Source organism: Panthera tigris, chromosome B3, assembly GCF_018350195.1.
Source record: "Panthera tigris isolate Pti1 chromosome B3, P.tigris_Pti1_mat1.1, whole genome shotgun sequence".
Taxonomy (NCBI): Eukaryota; Metazoa; Chordata; class Mammalia; order Carnivora; family Felidae; genus Panthera; species Panthera tigris.
The window spans coordinates 64,126,753-64,143,681 of record NC_056665.1 but is presented as its reverse complement, the minus strand read 5'-3'; the positions used below and the strand labels follow the sequence as shown (position 1 = coordinate 64,143,681).

Genomic DNA, 16,929 nt, shown 5'->3' with positions numbered 1-16,929 from the left:
ACTGAAGGCATTGATTCATTGTTTTCTAGTGTTTCGTGCTACTGGTGAGAAACCTGATGTAGTTCTGTGTCCTTTTGGATAACTTTTAAAATTTTTTCTTGGGAAACTTTTGGGCTTTTTCTTTAGCTTTGGAGTTCTGAAATTTCATAGTAAGTATTTGTATGGATCTTTTCCATTCATTGTGCTAAAACAGTAAATGGACCTTTGAATGTATAGACTCTTATCTTTTATATTTTTCTTCATTAATCTCTTTCATTTTGTTTTATTTTCTCTTTTTGAAATTCTTATTAGTCAGATTTTGGACATCCTGTATACATCCACTTAAGTTGCTTTATTTTTTCTCCCATTTTCTATCTGTTTTCCTTTTTTGATACGTTTTCTTAGAAATGCCCTCAATTCGGGGCGCCTGGGTGGCTCGGTCGGTTAAGCATCCAACTTCGGCTCAGGTCACCATCTCGCGGTCCGTGAGTTCGGGCCCCGCGTCGGGCTCTGTGCTGACGGCTCAGAGCCTGGAGCCTGTTTCGGATTCTGTGTCTCCCTCTCTCTGACCCTCCCCCATTCATGCTCGTGCTCTCTCTGTCTCAAAAATAAATAGACGTTAAAAAAAAAAAAATTTAAAAAATGCCCTCAATTTTTTTTTTTTTTTTAATTTTTTTTAACGTTTATTTATTTTTGAGACAGAGAGAGACAGAGCATGAATGGGGGAGGGGCAGAGAGAGAGGGAGACACAGAATCTGAAGCAGGCTCCAGGCTCTGAGCCATCAGCCCAGAGCCCGACACGGGGCTCGAACTCACAGACCGCGAGATCGTGACCTGAGCTGAAGTCGGACGTTTAACCGACTGAGCCACCCAGGCGCCCCCTCAATTTTATTTTGTATTTGGTATCGAATTTTTGTTTCTGCCATCATTTTTTAATTTCCAGGGAATCTTTTTGATCCTGTAGTTTTCCTTTTTTTCATATTTTTTTTCTTGTTTTATGGATGTATTATCATCTTAAATAAAAATGAAAAATTAAAAAAAAAAGGGTCTTAAATTATCTCTGTTTCCTCCAGCGTAATTTTTTATTGGTTTTTCTTAGTCTCTTGCTTATGGTGGTTTTCCTCAAATGCAGGATGGTTCTTGGTTGCTCATATTAAGAGCAAGATATTGAAAAGCTGTGTGCTTTGCTTTTTAGATTTCACATATAAGTAAAATCGTAGGGTATTTACCTTTCTCTGTCTGGCTTATTTCACTTAGCATTAAACCCCCTAGATCCACTCATGTTGTTGCAAATGGCCAGACTTCATTCTTTATTATGTCTGAATAATATTCCATTATTTGTTTATATATATATGTGTATACACACAGACAATCTCTCCACATCTTTTTTTATCCATTCATCTATCAGTGTCCCCCGATAGGTTGCTTCCTTATCTTGGTTATTATAAGTAATGCGGCAGTGAACATAGGGGTGCGTGTATTTTTTCAAATTAGTGGGTTTTTTCCTTTGGGTAAATAGCCAGAAGTGGTATTACTGGATCATATGGTAGTTCCTATTTTTAATTTTTTGAGGACGCTTCATAATGTTTTCCACAGTTTCTGCACCAATTTATGTTTCCACCAACAGTGCATGAGGGTTCCCTTTTCTCCACATTGTTGCCAACATTTTTTATTTCTTGTCTTTTTGATAGTAGCCATTCTGACAGGTATGAGATGTTATCTCATTGTGGTTTTGATTTGTATTTCACTCATGATGAGTGATACTGAACATCTTTTCATGTGCCTGTTGGCCATCTATAGGTCTTCTTTGAAGAAATGTCTATGTAGGTCCTCTGCCTTTTTAATATGATTTTTTTGGATACTGAGTTGAATGAGTCCTTTATGTATTTTGGATGTTGAACCCTTATTGGTAATATCCTTTCAACCATACCTTCAGTAGGTTGCTGTTTAGTTCTGTTGATTTCCTTTGCTATGAAGAAGGTGTCCTCTTTGGTGTCATCTCATTTGTTTATTTTTGCTTTTGCAGTCCTTGCCTGGGAAGACAGATCGAAAAAATACTGCTGAGACTGATACCAAATAGTTTACTAATTGTTTTCTTTCAGGAATTTTATGGGTTCAGGTCTTAATTTAAGCGTTTAATCCATTTTGAGTTTATTTTTGTGTATGGTGTAAGAAGATAGTCCAGATTCGTTTTTGTACATGTAGCTGTCCAGTTTTCCATTTATTGAAGAGACTGTCCTTTCCACATTGTATATTCTTGCCTTCTTTGTTGTAGATTAATTGGCCGTAAAGCATGCATTTATTTCTGGACTCCCTGTTGTGTTAAGATGATCTATGTGTCTGGTTTTTGTACTACCAAACTGTTTTGATTATTATAGTTTGTGTACAGTTTAAAATCAGGGAACATGATATGTACAGTTTGGTTCTTTTTCACAATTCCTTTTGCGAATTGGGGCCTTTTCTGGTTACGTAGGAATTTTAGTACTATTTTATAGTAGTGGTATTCTGGTTCTGTGAAAAATACTGTTGGGGTTTTGATAGAGATTGCATTGAATCTGTAGATTGCTTTGGGTAGTATGGACATTTTAATAATACTAATTCTTCTGATTCATGAGCATGGTACATCTTTCCATTTATTTGTATTCAGTTGCTTTCATCAGTGTCTTGTAATTTTCACTGTACAAGTTTTTCCCCTCATTGGTAAATTTTATTCCTAAGCCTTTATTCCTAGGGTTTTGATTTGTTTTTTTATGCAGTTGTAAATAGATTTGTTTTCTTAATAACTTTCAGATCGTTGTTACTAATATATACAAACAACAGATTTCTTTATATTATCATACAACTTTACTGAGTTCATTTATTGGTTTTAATAGTTTTTTGGTGGAGTCTTTAGGATTTTCTGGATACAATATCAGGTCATCTACACTTAATGACAGTTTTGCTGCTACTTTCCAGTTTGAATGCCACATTTTTTTCCCCTCCTTGCCTAATTGCCCTGGCTAGGACTTCCTCCATCTTAGAGGGCAGTCTTTCAGCTTTTCACTTTTGAGTGTGATGTTTGCAAAGGTTTTGTCTTATATGGCTTTTATTTTGTTGAGGTATGTTACCCACTGTGTTGAGAGTTTTTACCATTAATGGATGTTGAATTTTGTCAGATGTTTTTTTCTGCATCTATTGAGATGATCGATCATATGATGTTTTCTTTCTTTCTTTCTTTTTTTTTTTTTTTAAGAAAGAGTGTGAGAGAGAGTATGTGTGAGAGGGGAAGGACAGAGGGAGAGGGAGAGAGCATCTTAAGCAGGCTCCAGGCTGGGCATGGACCCTGATGCGGGCTCAGTCTCAGAACTGTGAGGTTATAACCTGAGCTGAAATCAAAAGTCAGATGTTTAACAAACTGAGCCACCCAGGCTTCCTGCCCAATCATAAGATTTTCATCCTTCATTTTGTTAATGTGATGTATCTTGTTTGATTTACAGATGTTAAACCATCTTGTGTCTGTAGAATAAATCCCAGTTGATTATGGTGTATATTCATTTTAATGTAATGTTGAATTCGTTTTGCTAGTCATTTGTTGAAGAGTTTTGTATCTGTGTTTATCAGGGATATTGGCCTGTAATTTCTTTGTTAGTGCCTTTGTCTGGTTTCAGGGTAATGGTGGCTTTGTAAAATGAGTATGGAAACATTCCATCCTCTTCAGTTTTATGGAATAATTTGAGAAGGGAATGGCAATTAACTCTTTGAATGTTTGGTAGAATTTAGCTTTGAAGTGTCTGCTCCTGAACTTTTTTTGTTGGGAGTTGTTTGATTCCTGATTAAACTTCATTGCTAATAATCAGTCTATTCAGATTTTCTCTTTCTTCATGATTCAGTCTTGGAAGATTTTATGTTTCTAGGAATTTATGAATTTCTTCTGAGTTGTCCAATTTGTTGGCATATAATTGTTCAATAATCATCTCTTAGGGTCCTTTGTATTTCAATGCTACCAATTGTAATTTCTCTTTCATTTCTTAGTTCTGTTTGGGATATTTTCTGGATGGGTCTGGCAAAAGGTTTTTTTTTTTTTTTTTTGGATGAGTCTGGCAAAAGGCTTATCAATTTTGTTTATATTTTCAAATAACCAGCTCTTTGTTCCATTGATCTTTTCTGTTTTTTGTTTTTTTTTTTTAATCTCTAGTGCATTTATTTCTGTTTTGATCTTTATTATTTCCTTCCTTCTGTTAACTTTGGGCTTTGTTCTCCTTTTTCTAGTTCCGTTAGGTGTAGAATATTTGAGGTTTCTCTTGTTTTTTGAGGTAAGCCTTTATTGCTGTGAACTTCTGTCTTAGAACTGCTTTTGTTTTATTCCAAAGATTTTGGAATATTGTGTTTCCATTTTCGTTGTCCCAGTATTTTTTTATTTTTTTCTTTGATTTCTTTGTTGACTCATTGTTTTTTGTTTTTTTTTTTTTAACACGTTTAATTCCACACGTTTATTTTTTCAGGTTTTCTTTTTTTTTTTTTTAATATTTATTTTTGAGAGAGAGAACGAGAGAACGGGCAGGGGAGGGGCAGAGAGAGAGGGAGACACAAGATCAGAAGCAGGCTCCAGGCTCTGAGCTGTCAGCACAGAGCCCAATGCAGGGCTTGAACCCACAGACCACGAGATCATGACCTGAACCCAAGTTGGATCTTAACCAACTTAGCCACCCAGGCACACCTCCGATTTTCTTCTTGTAATTGATTTCTAGTTTCGTGCTGTTGTCGTTGGAAAAGGTGCCTTCTAGGACTTCAGTCTTCTTAAATTTATTGAGATTTCTGTGGCCTAACATGCCATCTGTCCTGGGGAATTTTTTGTGTGCATTTGAAAAGAATGTATGTTCTGCTTTTTTATGTAATGTTTTGTATATATTTATTAAGTCCATTTGGTCTAATGTATTAAGGCCAGTGTTTCCTTGTTGATTTTTCTATCTGGATGATCTATCCATAGGTGTAAGTGGGGAGTTAAAGTCCCCCACTATTATTGTGTTGCTCTCAACTTTTCCTTTTATGTCTGTTAATATTTGCTTTATATATCTAGGTACTTTCTTGTTGGGTACATAAATATTTACAAATGTTATATCCTTCTGTTGGATTGACCTCCTTTTCATTGTGCAATACCCCTGTTTATCTTCTGTTATGGTGTTTGTTTTAAAGTCTGTTTTGTCTGATAAAAGTATTGGTATCCAGTTTTCATTTCCATTTGAATGGAATACCTTTTTTTATTCCATCACTTTCATCCTTTTTTATCTTTAGATCTACAGTGAGTGTCAAGTAGGCAGCATATAAATGGTCCTTGTTCTTTTATCTGTTCAAAACGTACAGGTACCTTTTGATTGGAGAATTTGTTCCATTAACATTTAAAGTAACTATTGATAGGTATGTACTTAATTGCCATTTTGTTAATTGTTTTCTGGTTATTTTTATAGTTCTTCCCTGTCTTCTTCCCTTGCTCTCTTTCCCTGTAGTTTGATGCCTTTCTTCAGTGTTAGGTTTAGCTTCTCTTTGCTTTATTTTTTGTGTATCTATTAATAAGGTTTTTGGTTATGGTTACTGTGAGTTTCACATATAACCTATATATATAGTAGTCTATTTTAAGTTGATGGTCACTTAGAATATGTTAATGAATGCATACTCTGCCTTGCCACCAGTGTTTTATGTTTCTGGCATCATATATTGTGTCATTTTATTTTATATATCCCTTAACTAATTATTGTAGTTATAGTTGTTTTTACTACTGTTGTCTTTTAGCTTTCATACTAGCTTTCATACTAGCTTTCATACTAGCATTATAAGTGGTTGATCCACTCCCTACCTTTATTATGTAATTGCTTTTACCAGTGAGATTTTTTTCTTTCATATATTTCCTTATTTCTAGTCATGGCCTTTTATTTCTACTTAAAGAATCCTTTTAATGTTTCTTTTGGGATCTGGCAAGTGTTGATGAACTCTGTTAACTTTATCTTGTCTGGGAAACTCTTACCTCCCTGTCAATCCTGAATGATAACTGTGCTGGATAGCATATTCTTGGTTGTAAGTTTTCCTTTCAGCACATTGAATATATCATGTCACTCCCTTCTGGTCTGCAGGCTTTTTGCTGAAAAATCAGCTGATAGCGTTATGAGAGTTTCCTTGTATATAACTAGTTGTTTTTCACTTTCTGTAAGTTTCTCTCTTTATCTTTAACTTTTGATATTTTAATTATCAATGTGCAATGGTATGGATCTCTTTATTTGGGTTTTTCTTTGCTTCCTGGACCTGAATGTCTGTTTCCTTCCTTAGGGAAATATTCAGCCATTATTCTTTCAAATAAGTTTTCTTGCCTGTTTTTTCTACTTTTCTCATTCTGGAGCCCCTAGAATGTGAATATTAGTACATTTGATGTCTTGGAGGTCCCTTAAACTATCCTCATTTTTAAAAGTTCTTTTTTCTTTTTGTTGTTCTGATGGTGGTGATTTACAGTACCTTATCTTCCAGGTCACTATCTGTTCTTCTTTATCATCTAATATGCTTTTTGATTCCCTCTGTCTTTTTTGTTTCATTTGTTGCATGTTTCAGCTTTGATTAGTACTGTCTTACACTTTTGAACAGTAGTACTGTCTTACACTTTATCCATTCTTCTGAGTTTGATGAGCATCTTTATGCCCATTGACTTTGAACTCTGTTTAAGATAACTTCTGTTTCATTCAGAGCTTTTGTTGAGGTTTTGTTTTGTTCTTTTTTTTAAGTTTTTTTTTTTTTTTTTTTTTACATTTCTTTATTTTTGAGAGACAGAGTGAGACAGTGCATGAGTCGGGAAGGGGCAGAGAGAGGAGACACAGTATCTGAAGCAGCCTCCAGGCTCTGAGCAAGCTGTCAGCACAGAGCCTGACACGGGACTTGAACCCATGAACTGTGAGATCATGACCTGAGCTGAAGTTGGGCACTCAACTGACTGAGCCACCCAGGCGCCTGTTTTGTTCTTTTATTTGGAATATATTTCTGTGTTTCCTCATTTTGTCTGACTCTGTTTCTATGTGTTGAGCAAATTGGCTACCTCTCTCCGGGTCTTAAAGGAGTGGTTTTATATAGGAGATGTCCTGTGCGGCCCAGAAGTGCACTCCCTCCTCATCACCAGAGCCACATGCTCAAGAGGCATTTTCTGTGTGAGCTACGTATACCTCCCTGTTCTAGGACTCGGCCAGTGGGTGAGGCTTTCAGTGGGGTGCCAGCAGCATTGGCATGTTAGATTGAGAGTTCCAAGATGGCACCTGCTAGCATCAGCACTAGCAAAGTAGAATGTGATCTTCAAAAGGGCCCCTGACGGTGTTTTCTGTCTCTAGAGTGTGTCTTAGCAATTGCCTGCCTGTCTGAGCAGCATGAGCCCTCTAAGAGCAGGTTCTCTGTTCCCCGTAGCTCTATGGTTTTCCTGGATGTAATCTCTGTTTTCCAAGTCTGGCTTTGGGGCTCTCTTCTCTCTTGTGCAGGATCTAGAGGTTGGAGTACCTGTGTGCACCTCCAACCCTTCACTCCTCAGGAAGAAGTTCCATGTTTTTGAAATTCTTTCCTGTCTGTGGATTGCTGTGTTGTGGTGTGGGTTTTTTCCCCCACTCTGGGGGGAGGGGGAGGAGGTCTCTGCCACTTTGATTCCTCTTAGTCCCTCCTTGTGGAGGCTCTGTTCATTCAGTTTTCAGGGCTTTTTTTTGAGGGAATTATTCTATATGTAGTTTCATATTTGTTTTGACCAGGGGAGGTAGTGAGTTCAGGATCCTCCCGTGCCACCATCTGAACTGTCCTCTGAGAAACATTTGAGCATAGGAATCATAGAATAGCTATAAGGCAGAGTTGTAGAGCTGTCATTCATGTATTTTCTTTCAAAAAACATTTATTCAGCACCTCATATGTGTCAATCACTGTATGGGAGGTACCAGTTTTATAAATTTAATAGTTTGTTTATATATTGGGTCTCCAGCTTAACCTGATAGAATTTTAATGATGAAAAGGAATTTAAGAATATAAGGAAAACTATGAAATGTAGTGCACTAAAAGGATCTTAATATACTAATTTAGGATACTTTCAGTATGGACCTTAAGTTTACACAGAAATCCAAAACAAGTTTGTTTTTTTTTTAATTTTTTTTCATGTTTATTTTTGAGAGAAAGAGAGAGAGAGAGAGAGAGAGAGCATGAGCAGGGGAGGGGCAGAGGGAGACTGAGACACAGAATTTGAAGCAGGCTCCTGGCTCTGAGCTGTTAGCACAGATTATGACCTGAGCTGGCAGGCTCAAAAACAAGTTTTGACAGGTTGTTTTCTTTGAACATTTGGAGTGGCATGGACTCATGGGCACGTTGACTGTTTACTAGCCTTCATCTTGGGGACTTTGAGAAAATATGCCTGTAGGAAGTAACTTGATATTTATCTTCTCATCTTGGTTTTTTTTCTTCATGTTTTAGGTAAAGGAGGTTGTGTTTTTGTTCTTTATTCCTTAGTTTGGATGATTTTTAAAAATCTTTTTCTTAGGGTCAGTTTGTCTTTTCATTTGATCCTTTTCAATTGATTATATGAATACATGCATTGGACCCCAGGTTTTCTTGTTAAATTTAACACATCATTATTATTTTCCCCCTATTTCATGTGTCTGAGATTGTCGAATGACTCATAAAATATTGTTCTATAGCATTTAAACTCTGCAGGATATTTTACCATCTAGGTATACTCTGTTGGTATTGAGGTTTTCTTTAATTTTATCTGTTTGACCCTTAATGAAATCCTTGGCAGCTGAATATTTGTTCATGTCCATAATACATTTCTAAAATGGGATTTTTTGATGAAATAATATGTATAAGTAGATTTTAATATTTTTGATGCATACTGCAGAGTTGCCCTTCAGAAAGATTATATATATTAGTATGGATAATCTGATTTCTTTTCTCTGTTATTTTGTTAGTATTGAGATAGGACTGTGAGTATAATTTTATAGTTTGCTTTTTTCACTGAACATATTGTGATCATTGTCCTGTATCTCTAAAAGTTTTAATACTCTTTTTAAGTTAATTTTTAATTTATTTTTTTTGAGATATGATTCACCATCTTAAAGTGTACGTACGGTTCAGTGGCTTTTAGTTTATTTACTATATTTTTGTTACCACATTACTACTGTCTAGTTCCAGAACATTTCCATCACCCTAAAAAGAAACATGTACCCATTCTCTGGCAGCTGCCACTATGATCTGCTTTCTGTCTCTTTGGATTTACCTATTCTGACAGTTCTTATAAGTGGAATCATACACTATGTGGCATTTTATGTCTGGCTCCTTAGCATAATGCTTTCAAGATTCATCTGTTGTTTTTTAATATAACAGTACTTCCTTTCAGTATCCTTTTTATGGCTGCATTATATTTTATCATATATAGATGCCATAGTTTACTTTTTTATTTTATACATTTTTTTCCTGTGTTAATTGCTAGGAATATTGATATATGTAATTTTTATTTGTAAATTTCAAAGTATATTCCTATGGTGGATTCCTAAGTGGAAATTTACTGTGTCAAAGGTTATGACTCTTTAAAAAAAAAAAAAAAATTTTTTTTTAAATTTATTTTTTTGAGAGAGCGAGAGTGCAGAGCCTGACACAGGGATCCAACCCACAAACTGTGAGGTCATGACCTGAGCTGAGATCAAGAGTTGGATGCTTAACCAAGTGTGCTACCCAGGTGTCCCAAAGCTTATGACTCTTGATGCTCTTGATTCACATGGCCAAATTGTTTTCTGGAAGGTTTTTATGAATTTAAACTCCGGCCAATAGAGTAAATGAAATTTTGTCCTCACTTTAGTTTGTTTAATATTTAGAATATTAACAGTTTGATTGCTAACTTGATGGTTAAAAAGACTAAATTGTTTTAAGTTGTATATTTTCATTATTAGTGAAGTTTAACTTTTTTCCATAAGCTTATTAGTCATTTGAATTTCCTCTTGTTTCGAAATTTCTTTTTGTCTTGCCTTTTTTCCCCTTTGGGTCTTCCTGTTTTCCTTTTGATTGAGCTTTTTATATATTAAGGAAGTTAGCTAGTTGATTTATTTGTGGAATATATTTACACCACTTGTTTTATGTTTTTGATGTATAGAAATTTTAATCTTTATGATATAAGTAAGTTTTTCAATTTAAATTAAAACTTGAAACACTGAACTCTTTAGTGTATTTGGAATTCTCTGTTATATGGTATGCCTTATTACTGTTCCATTGTTCAACAGTTCATTCCAACACCATTTAAAAATTAATCCATTCCTTTCTCACTGATTTTTTTTTTTACTCCCTTCCCCCATTTCTCACTGATCTTTGATGCCTCCTCTGTCATTTCTTGCATTCATATATTTATGAGGTTCTGAATCTCATTTGCCTATTTTGTTTCATCAGTCTATTTTTACCCCAAGTCCTATTTAGGCTGAGGTAGGATAGTGTATTGTTATCTCTACCTGTGCCTGGGGTAAGGCAGGGTCAGCTGGAGCCAGGCACAGCTGGGACTCTGTGTATTTTGGGGGAACTGTTTAAGCTTTCCCGGTCTCATTTCTTTTTCCATCTGCAAAAGGGGATAATAAAAGCAACCATTTTTTAAAAGGTATTTTAAGAATTAGAAATGATTATTAAGTGGACAGTATCCTGGCATATTTAATAACTACTCAAGGAATGTGAGCTGTTAAGACTGATGATGATATATCACATATTAATATTTAGCCCTCTTTCAAAATTCTTTCAGTTGTATTTACATATATAGCTTCTGGATTAACTTTAGATTCCTTTTTTCTCCCCATCCTATCACAAACCATTCCAGTAGGATTATGATACATTTATAAGCTAATGTGGTGGGAAAATGACATTACTCGCTGTCCCTATCCAGAAACTTGGCATTTCTCTCTATTCACTCAAGTTTTCCTTTTGTTTTTATAAGCTTTACTTAATGTCTCCTTCTTAAAGGTCCTATAAGTGATTTTTGGTTAAAGTTATTTTCAGCTATTTTGTTATTAGCTATGGATGGAATCTTTTTGTGTGTGTTACTTTTTTAATGACTTGTTATTGGTAGTTATGTGTTCTTTAGGGATCTGTTGGTCTGTTTTTTCATTCTGCATACAAATGATGAGCTATTTAATATTTTGCTCTTTTCCATTTCTTTCCTTGTGCATGATCTCTTTTTTTTTTCTTTCTGAAGATTATGATTTATTGTTCTTTCACTGAAATGTTCTTTGGTTCCTTTTCCCCCCTAACTTTGGTTATTTAGGTAAAAACAGATGACATAGCAAGAATTTACCAGCCGAAGCGTTATGCTTTATCACCGAAGACAACGATTACATTGGCACATCTACTTGCTGCTCGTGAAGATCTATCCAAGATCATTAGAACAAGTAGCGGCTCCAGCCGAGAGAAGACGGCATGTGCCATTAATAAGGTTGGTTTTTCTTTCCAGTGCAATGGAGAATGAATTTATAATATCCTCATTTGATGTTTTTACAGATTTTAATCCATTTTTGTTGTGTAGCTTGGTAAACTCCTAGGAAAGAGAGTGGTGAAAGCATTTCAGTTCATCTAGGCTTAGTTATGTTTTGTGTGTGCATGTTCATTTGAATTTCTGTATTGATAAATTAAGCCACAGTTTAATTTGCATTGGAAGAATGAAGAATTGTTTTTGTCAATAGCTTTAGCAAGAATTAATTTGCCTTCTAAGAATGTCATTTTTTTTTTTTTTTTGTCAGTAAAAATGTGTAGTATTTAAGTACTAACAGATTCCTTATATACTTGGGAACGAAGGAAGAGTACTTGCTTGAGAGTCATACAGATCAGGATTCACATCCTAGCTGTATCATTTGCAGAGAGAAATCACCTTGGGCAAGTTACTGAGTGTTTTGGAGGTTCCATTTTCTGATTCAGAGTATAGATCCATTTCTCCAACACTGCTTTTAAACAAGCTCAAAGAGACCGAATCTTTTACTTTACAATAGCAGCAATAGTGTGATAAACTAATCTAGATTTGTCAGTTTGAGTGGCATGTATGGCAGAGTTTATTACAAAAGAGCAAAAAACCAGAAGGGATTTGGGCAATTTTAAAACATTGCTCCTCACTCGGTATAGTGAAAAAAGTATTCTCTATACAGGATGTCTTGCTAGAGGGGTGGTTTGTATGTAAAGTTAGTTATTGCTAAGTTAGTCACCAGTGTTTGTTCCTCTCTCTTCCATTTTAGATCATTCTCCTCTAGCTTCTGAAAGTATTGTCTTTAAATGTGTTACTTAGTATCTTCTATCAGGCGATGATCTAGTCTTGCCAGATTAAGAGTTCTACTTCTTAAGTGACATTGTCCATCTCTTTTCCAAGTTTGTAGTCTAATTATTTGAAGGCAGTCTTACCAGTTCTTGCAACACTGTCCCCATATAGCCATCCACGTAGCATGTTTGATGGTGAGACCAATGAAAATAACAACCAAGAAAAGCTCTTTTTCATTGGTGATTGGGACATTATTGGTGACTTTAAAAGAGTGTTTGCATTCTTCAAACTTTGGCCCATAGTAAGGGTGTTGTACTTGTTTTTTGTTTATGACATAAATTACTAAAACATGGTTTTGATTAGAGGATCAATGGAAGTAGAACCCAGTTGATTTATAGGTCATTTTGGTTGAGGCATTTACTGTTGTACCTTCTTTCCTGAAAGAAACTAGCACGAAGCTAGTTTCCTAGCTTCCTTGCTCACCACTGTCTGTTTTTCTTTATGGGCATATCAAGTAGCTCCTTTATACAGAAGGCTGGGGACTTAAACCAAACTCTTCCCTGACTTATCCTTCAAAGTATTGTCAAGCATGGTTAAGAAAGCCTAGTTAAGTCTTTTTTTTCTGTATAATAATATAGTAACTGGTATCATTGAAAGTTTGTGAGGTTAAGTTTCAAAGAAGGGAATAGTTCATTGAGAATCCTTTTATCTCTGGAATAATACCTTGGATAATAGTCATTATATTCCTCTCTGACGTCTCATTAAATCCACATGTCATTATATATACTTCATACTTTGTTAAAATAAAATGTGCTTAGAATATAGTCTTTTATTGGATAACCCATGACCAAATGAATGGCAGTGGAAAGTCCAGAGTTGTTGTATAGATAGGAAGTTAATTAATATAGGGTGAATAGTTTACGTATATTGAAAGTGTTCTGCTTAAAATATTTTAGTGTGGTGGGTACTACATTTGTTACAGAATTTGGTAAACAGAGGTGGGCAGCTCAGTCAGTTAAGTGTCTGACTCCTGATTTCAGCTTAGGTTCTGATCTCATGCTTGTGAGATTGAGCCCCACATCAGGCTCCACACTGGGCAGGGAGTCTGTTTAAGATTCTCTCTCCCTCTCCCTCTGCCCCTCCTCTGCTCATGCATGCACATGCATGGGCTCACTCTCTCTCAAAAAAAAAAAAATTTTTTTTTTTTGGTAAGCAAATTTAAATAAGGAGAAATTAACAAAGCCTTTAAGTTTCTGAACTATTCCCCAGATTATTTAAAAATAATACCATGTTGTGAGGAATTTTTCACATATCACATATTTTCAATATTAATCTGTACTGCATGTCTGATACTTCCACGTCCTTAAATGTTTGGCTTCTGTTTCCTTATGAGAAGAGTAAGTTCAGTACCACTTAAATCCTTTATCTAAATTGTAACTTCTAAAATATTAGAAACTGAAAGACCATGTTTCTTCACACAGGTGCTGATGGGAAGGGTGCCTGACAGAGGAGGAAGGCCAAATGAAATTGAACCGCCGCCCCCGGAAATGCCCCCTTGGCAAAAGAGACAAGAAGGCGGCGGAAGGGGTGGTTGGGGTGGTGGGGGTGGTCGAGGAGGTGGTGGGGGTGGAAGAGGTGGCTGGGGAGGTGGAGGAGGTTGGGGAGGTGGTGGGGGAGGAGGAGGAGGTGGTGGAGGAGGGTGGGGTGGAAGTGGGGGAGGGGGCGGTAGAGGAGGAGGTTTCCAAGGCAGGGGAGATTATGGCGGGAGGGGAGATTATGGTGGAAGAGGAGGAGGCTATGGTGGAAGAGGAGGGGGCTATGGGGGACGAGGTTATGGAGATCCATATGGGGGAGGTGGTGGTGGATATAGAAGGTATTAAAAACCACCAAAATTAGATAGCAGTGCTTATTTCTTGGTAGGGACATTAGGTGTAGTGTTCTAAGTAACATACTTGAATGTCAGCTTTCAAGTAAACACCATGTTAGCTTCCTTGTTATCATTCTTAAATTGGGTTAATATGTAAGAGCATTGTTTTTATACTACCATTTGATCTCTTAAAGTGATGATTTTTCCATATTCTGTGTACCCTTGAGCATGTCTTTTTAAAAAACAAAAAATGAACAAAAATTATTTTTAAAAATGTAAATATTTATTACCATCAAACTTGGAAAATGGAAAGTATTTTATTGTCATGATTGAATTTAGATTGTTACCCGTATTTTATTCAGGTTTGAAACATAAATTACCCCACTTGTAATGGAAAGGAATATAGACTATTGCCTCATCTGTATTCCTGTGGCTGTGTTTTGTATTTGTTAATTATTCTTTATGAAATAGGGAAAGGGACTTATCTGATAGTTGTGTTCAATAGGTAGTTGTCATGACCTGTTTGCTCTTCTTTAGGAAACAATTTCTCGCCAGGCTTCTGTTAAAGTTCCATTAATTGAAGCTCACATCTACTTTTTGCAATGCATATTTGATTTATTTTCCAAGTGGATTTGAAACCTGTGATTTTGTTTGACAAAGCAAAGTTAAAGACTGAAGTCAGAATTTATTCTGAAGGGATTAAGACAAGTAATTTTACATTACGATGTAGAAAATACTCATATAAATTGGTCTCTTCATCACTTATGCCATCGCTTTAGGTGTTTGAATATTAAAAGGCAGGCTGAGCTGCACTGCTCAGGATTAGGGCAGTTATTTCCTGTTTCAGTCCATCAGAGGCAGGATTCAAGGCATCCCTTAGAAATTCTGATTCACAGCTAGATTTGGGAAACCGGCTTAGTGAATGGTTACATGTGGTCTGGTGGTTGGAACAGGTAAAGGTTTGGAGATGAGGAGTTGTGAATTTGAATCATGGCACTAGCCCAGGGGCGCTGTGAGGTGAACCGACCACAGCTCTCAAGGACTGATTTGTCCTCATCTGTCAGATGGGGATTATGACACTTGATCTCTTCTCAAACTGTTTCATAAAGACCTAAGTACAGTGCGATTTGTTGAGGGCTGTTGTAAATGGTTTAAGAAGTGGGCTCAGTACTGCATTCTTCTTTTAGTAAAGAGAGCTAGATAAGATAGTCACACACGTTTTTTCATGTCCACTATAAAATGTCCTGGTGTGGGTGCCTGGTTAACACCTGTGCATAACAACTTCCTCTGATCTAACAAACTCAACAGATAGAAAGTGGAGTACCAGTGGACACATGGTATTTGGCATTTGGCAGTTTCGTTGTTGTTTTGCTTCCAGTAAACCCTATAGTGAAATCTAAAATAATGTTAAAACTTTAAGGGTAAATATACTGCAGTCTTTGCCATGTATTTTTCAAGCTAACTCTTCAAAGAAATTTGTTCAGGATAGGAAAACATAAACTTTAGGTTATTTGTAAAATAGATTTTTAAAATGTGTTTATATTTAATGAATATACTTAATTTCATTTGTGATAGTTGGAAAAAAAGGCTTTCCGTAATTAAGAAAAAACTTTTTTCAATAGCTATGAACTCTGAAAAATAAATAATTTTTAAAAATACATAATCAAAGACTACTGGACTATAGTTGCTGATACAGAACGGGTTTCCAACTACTTTAACTTCTTTTATCACTAGAGGTTTATGGCAAATAATTGCAGAAACATTAATTTATCCATTTCTGTAACACCTCTGTGTACTTCCATAGGAGTGCTGTTGGGTTATCCACTGTACTCACTGTGTTATGCAAGTTTATCACTTGCTCCTGGAATTGTATTGGAGCTGGGACCACTGCTGTTTATACATTCCTATAAATGTCACTTGAGTGAAAACCAGGGTGATCTAGACCCTAATATCTTACTCTCTCCTGGAAGGTAGGATTTTCATGATACCTTTTTTCAGTAAAAATTTCATTTGTAGAAGAGTGTCCTGTGCAATATCTAGGCCAGCAATAGGCAATTTGGGGCTTTGATGTGAAGAGCCATAATGTAAAAATGTTTTATAAATTGAGGGCAATGCATATATAGAGTATGATGAATGGTACATGACTGCTTTCTGCAATCTAATACCTTTTGATGTGCCTACTCTTCTAATTTCATTTTTCCTATTCTCTCATTTATCCTCCTCTCCCACCCCCTACCTTAGTCTAGCCTTTGGTATCAAATAGCCCATGTACATATGACCTTACTGAGAGACTCTGCATTAAAGAAGTAACTAATCTCTTAAACATTAAAGAAAAGGGGGGTGGGGGTGGGGTGGGGAAACACCTGGGTAGCTCAGTCAGTTAAGCATCCAACTTCTGCTCAGATCATGATCTCATGGTTTGTGGGTTTGAGCCCTGCGTCAGGCTCTGTGCTGACCACTCAAAGGCTGGAGCCTGATTCGGATTCTGTGTTTCCCTCCCTCTCTGCCCCTCCCCTGCTCACACTGTCTCTTTCTCTCTCTAAAAAATAAACATTAAAAAAAAATAATCTCTTATCTGGACTATATAAAGAATTTGTGTTCCCATCCATTGTAGACGTGAGCTCTCAGCGAAAGAAGGGATCGGGTATTTTTTTTGAACCTATTCCCTTATGTTCTGTAGATCAGGGAAACCTTGCCTCTCTAAGCAGAAAAACACATTTTAAACCAAGAACACTTAATTACCTATGTGTCAAAAGAAGGTCGGTAACCCAAAAAAGATTTGTGACCAGAGAATGTTCTGAGCAATGAGAACTCCTTATAAGGAGCACAGGGTGGA

At 36.2% G+C, this 16,929-nt stretch overlaps 1 protein-coding gene across 2 annotated transcripts in view; it reads left to right on the top strand.

The window, feature by feature from the left end:
• The window catches only part of FAM98B (family with sequence similarity 98 member B), a 39,660-nt gene that overhangs the window by 22,042 nt on the left and 689 nt on the right, over positions 1–16,929 (top strand). The window contains exons 7-9 of one of the 2 annotated variants that reach the window (XM_042989183.1): positions 11,249–11,416; positions 13,708–13,813; positions 15,898–16,063. In XM_042989183.1, the coding sequence (XP_042845117.1) occupies positions 11,249–11,416; positions 13,708–13,813; positions 15,898–16,063 (440 nt within the window). Of the gene's footprint in view, positions 1–11,248; positions 11,417–13,707; positions 16,064–16,929 lie in introns of those variants that run through there. The other variant, XM_007081642.3, reaches the window with a different exon arrangement.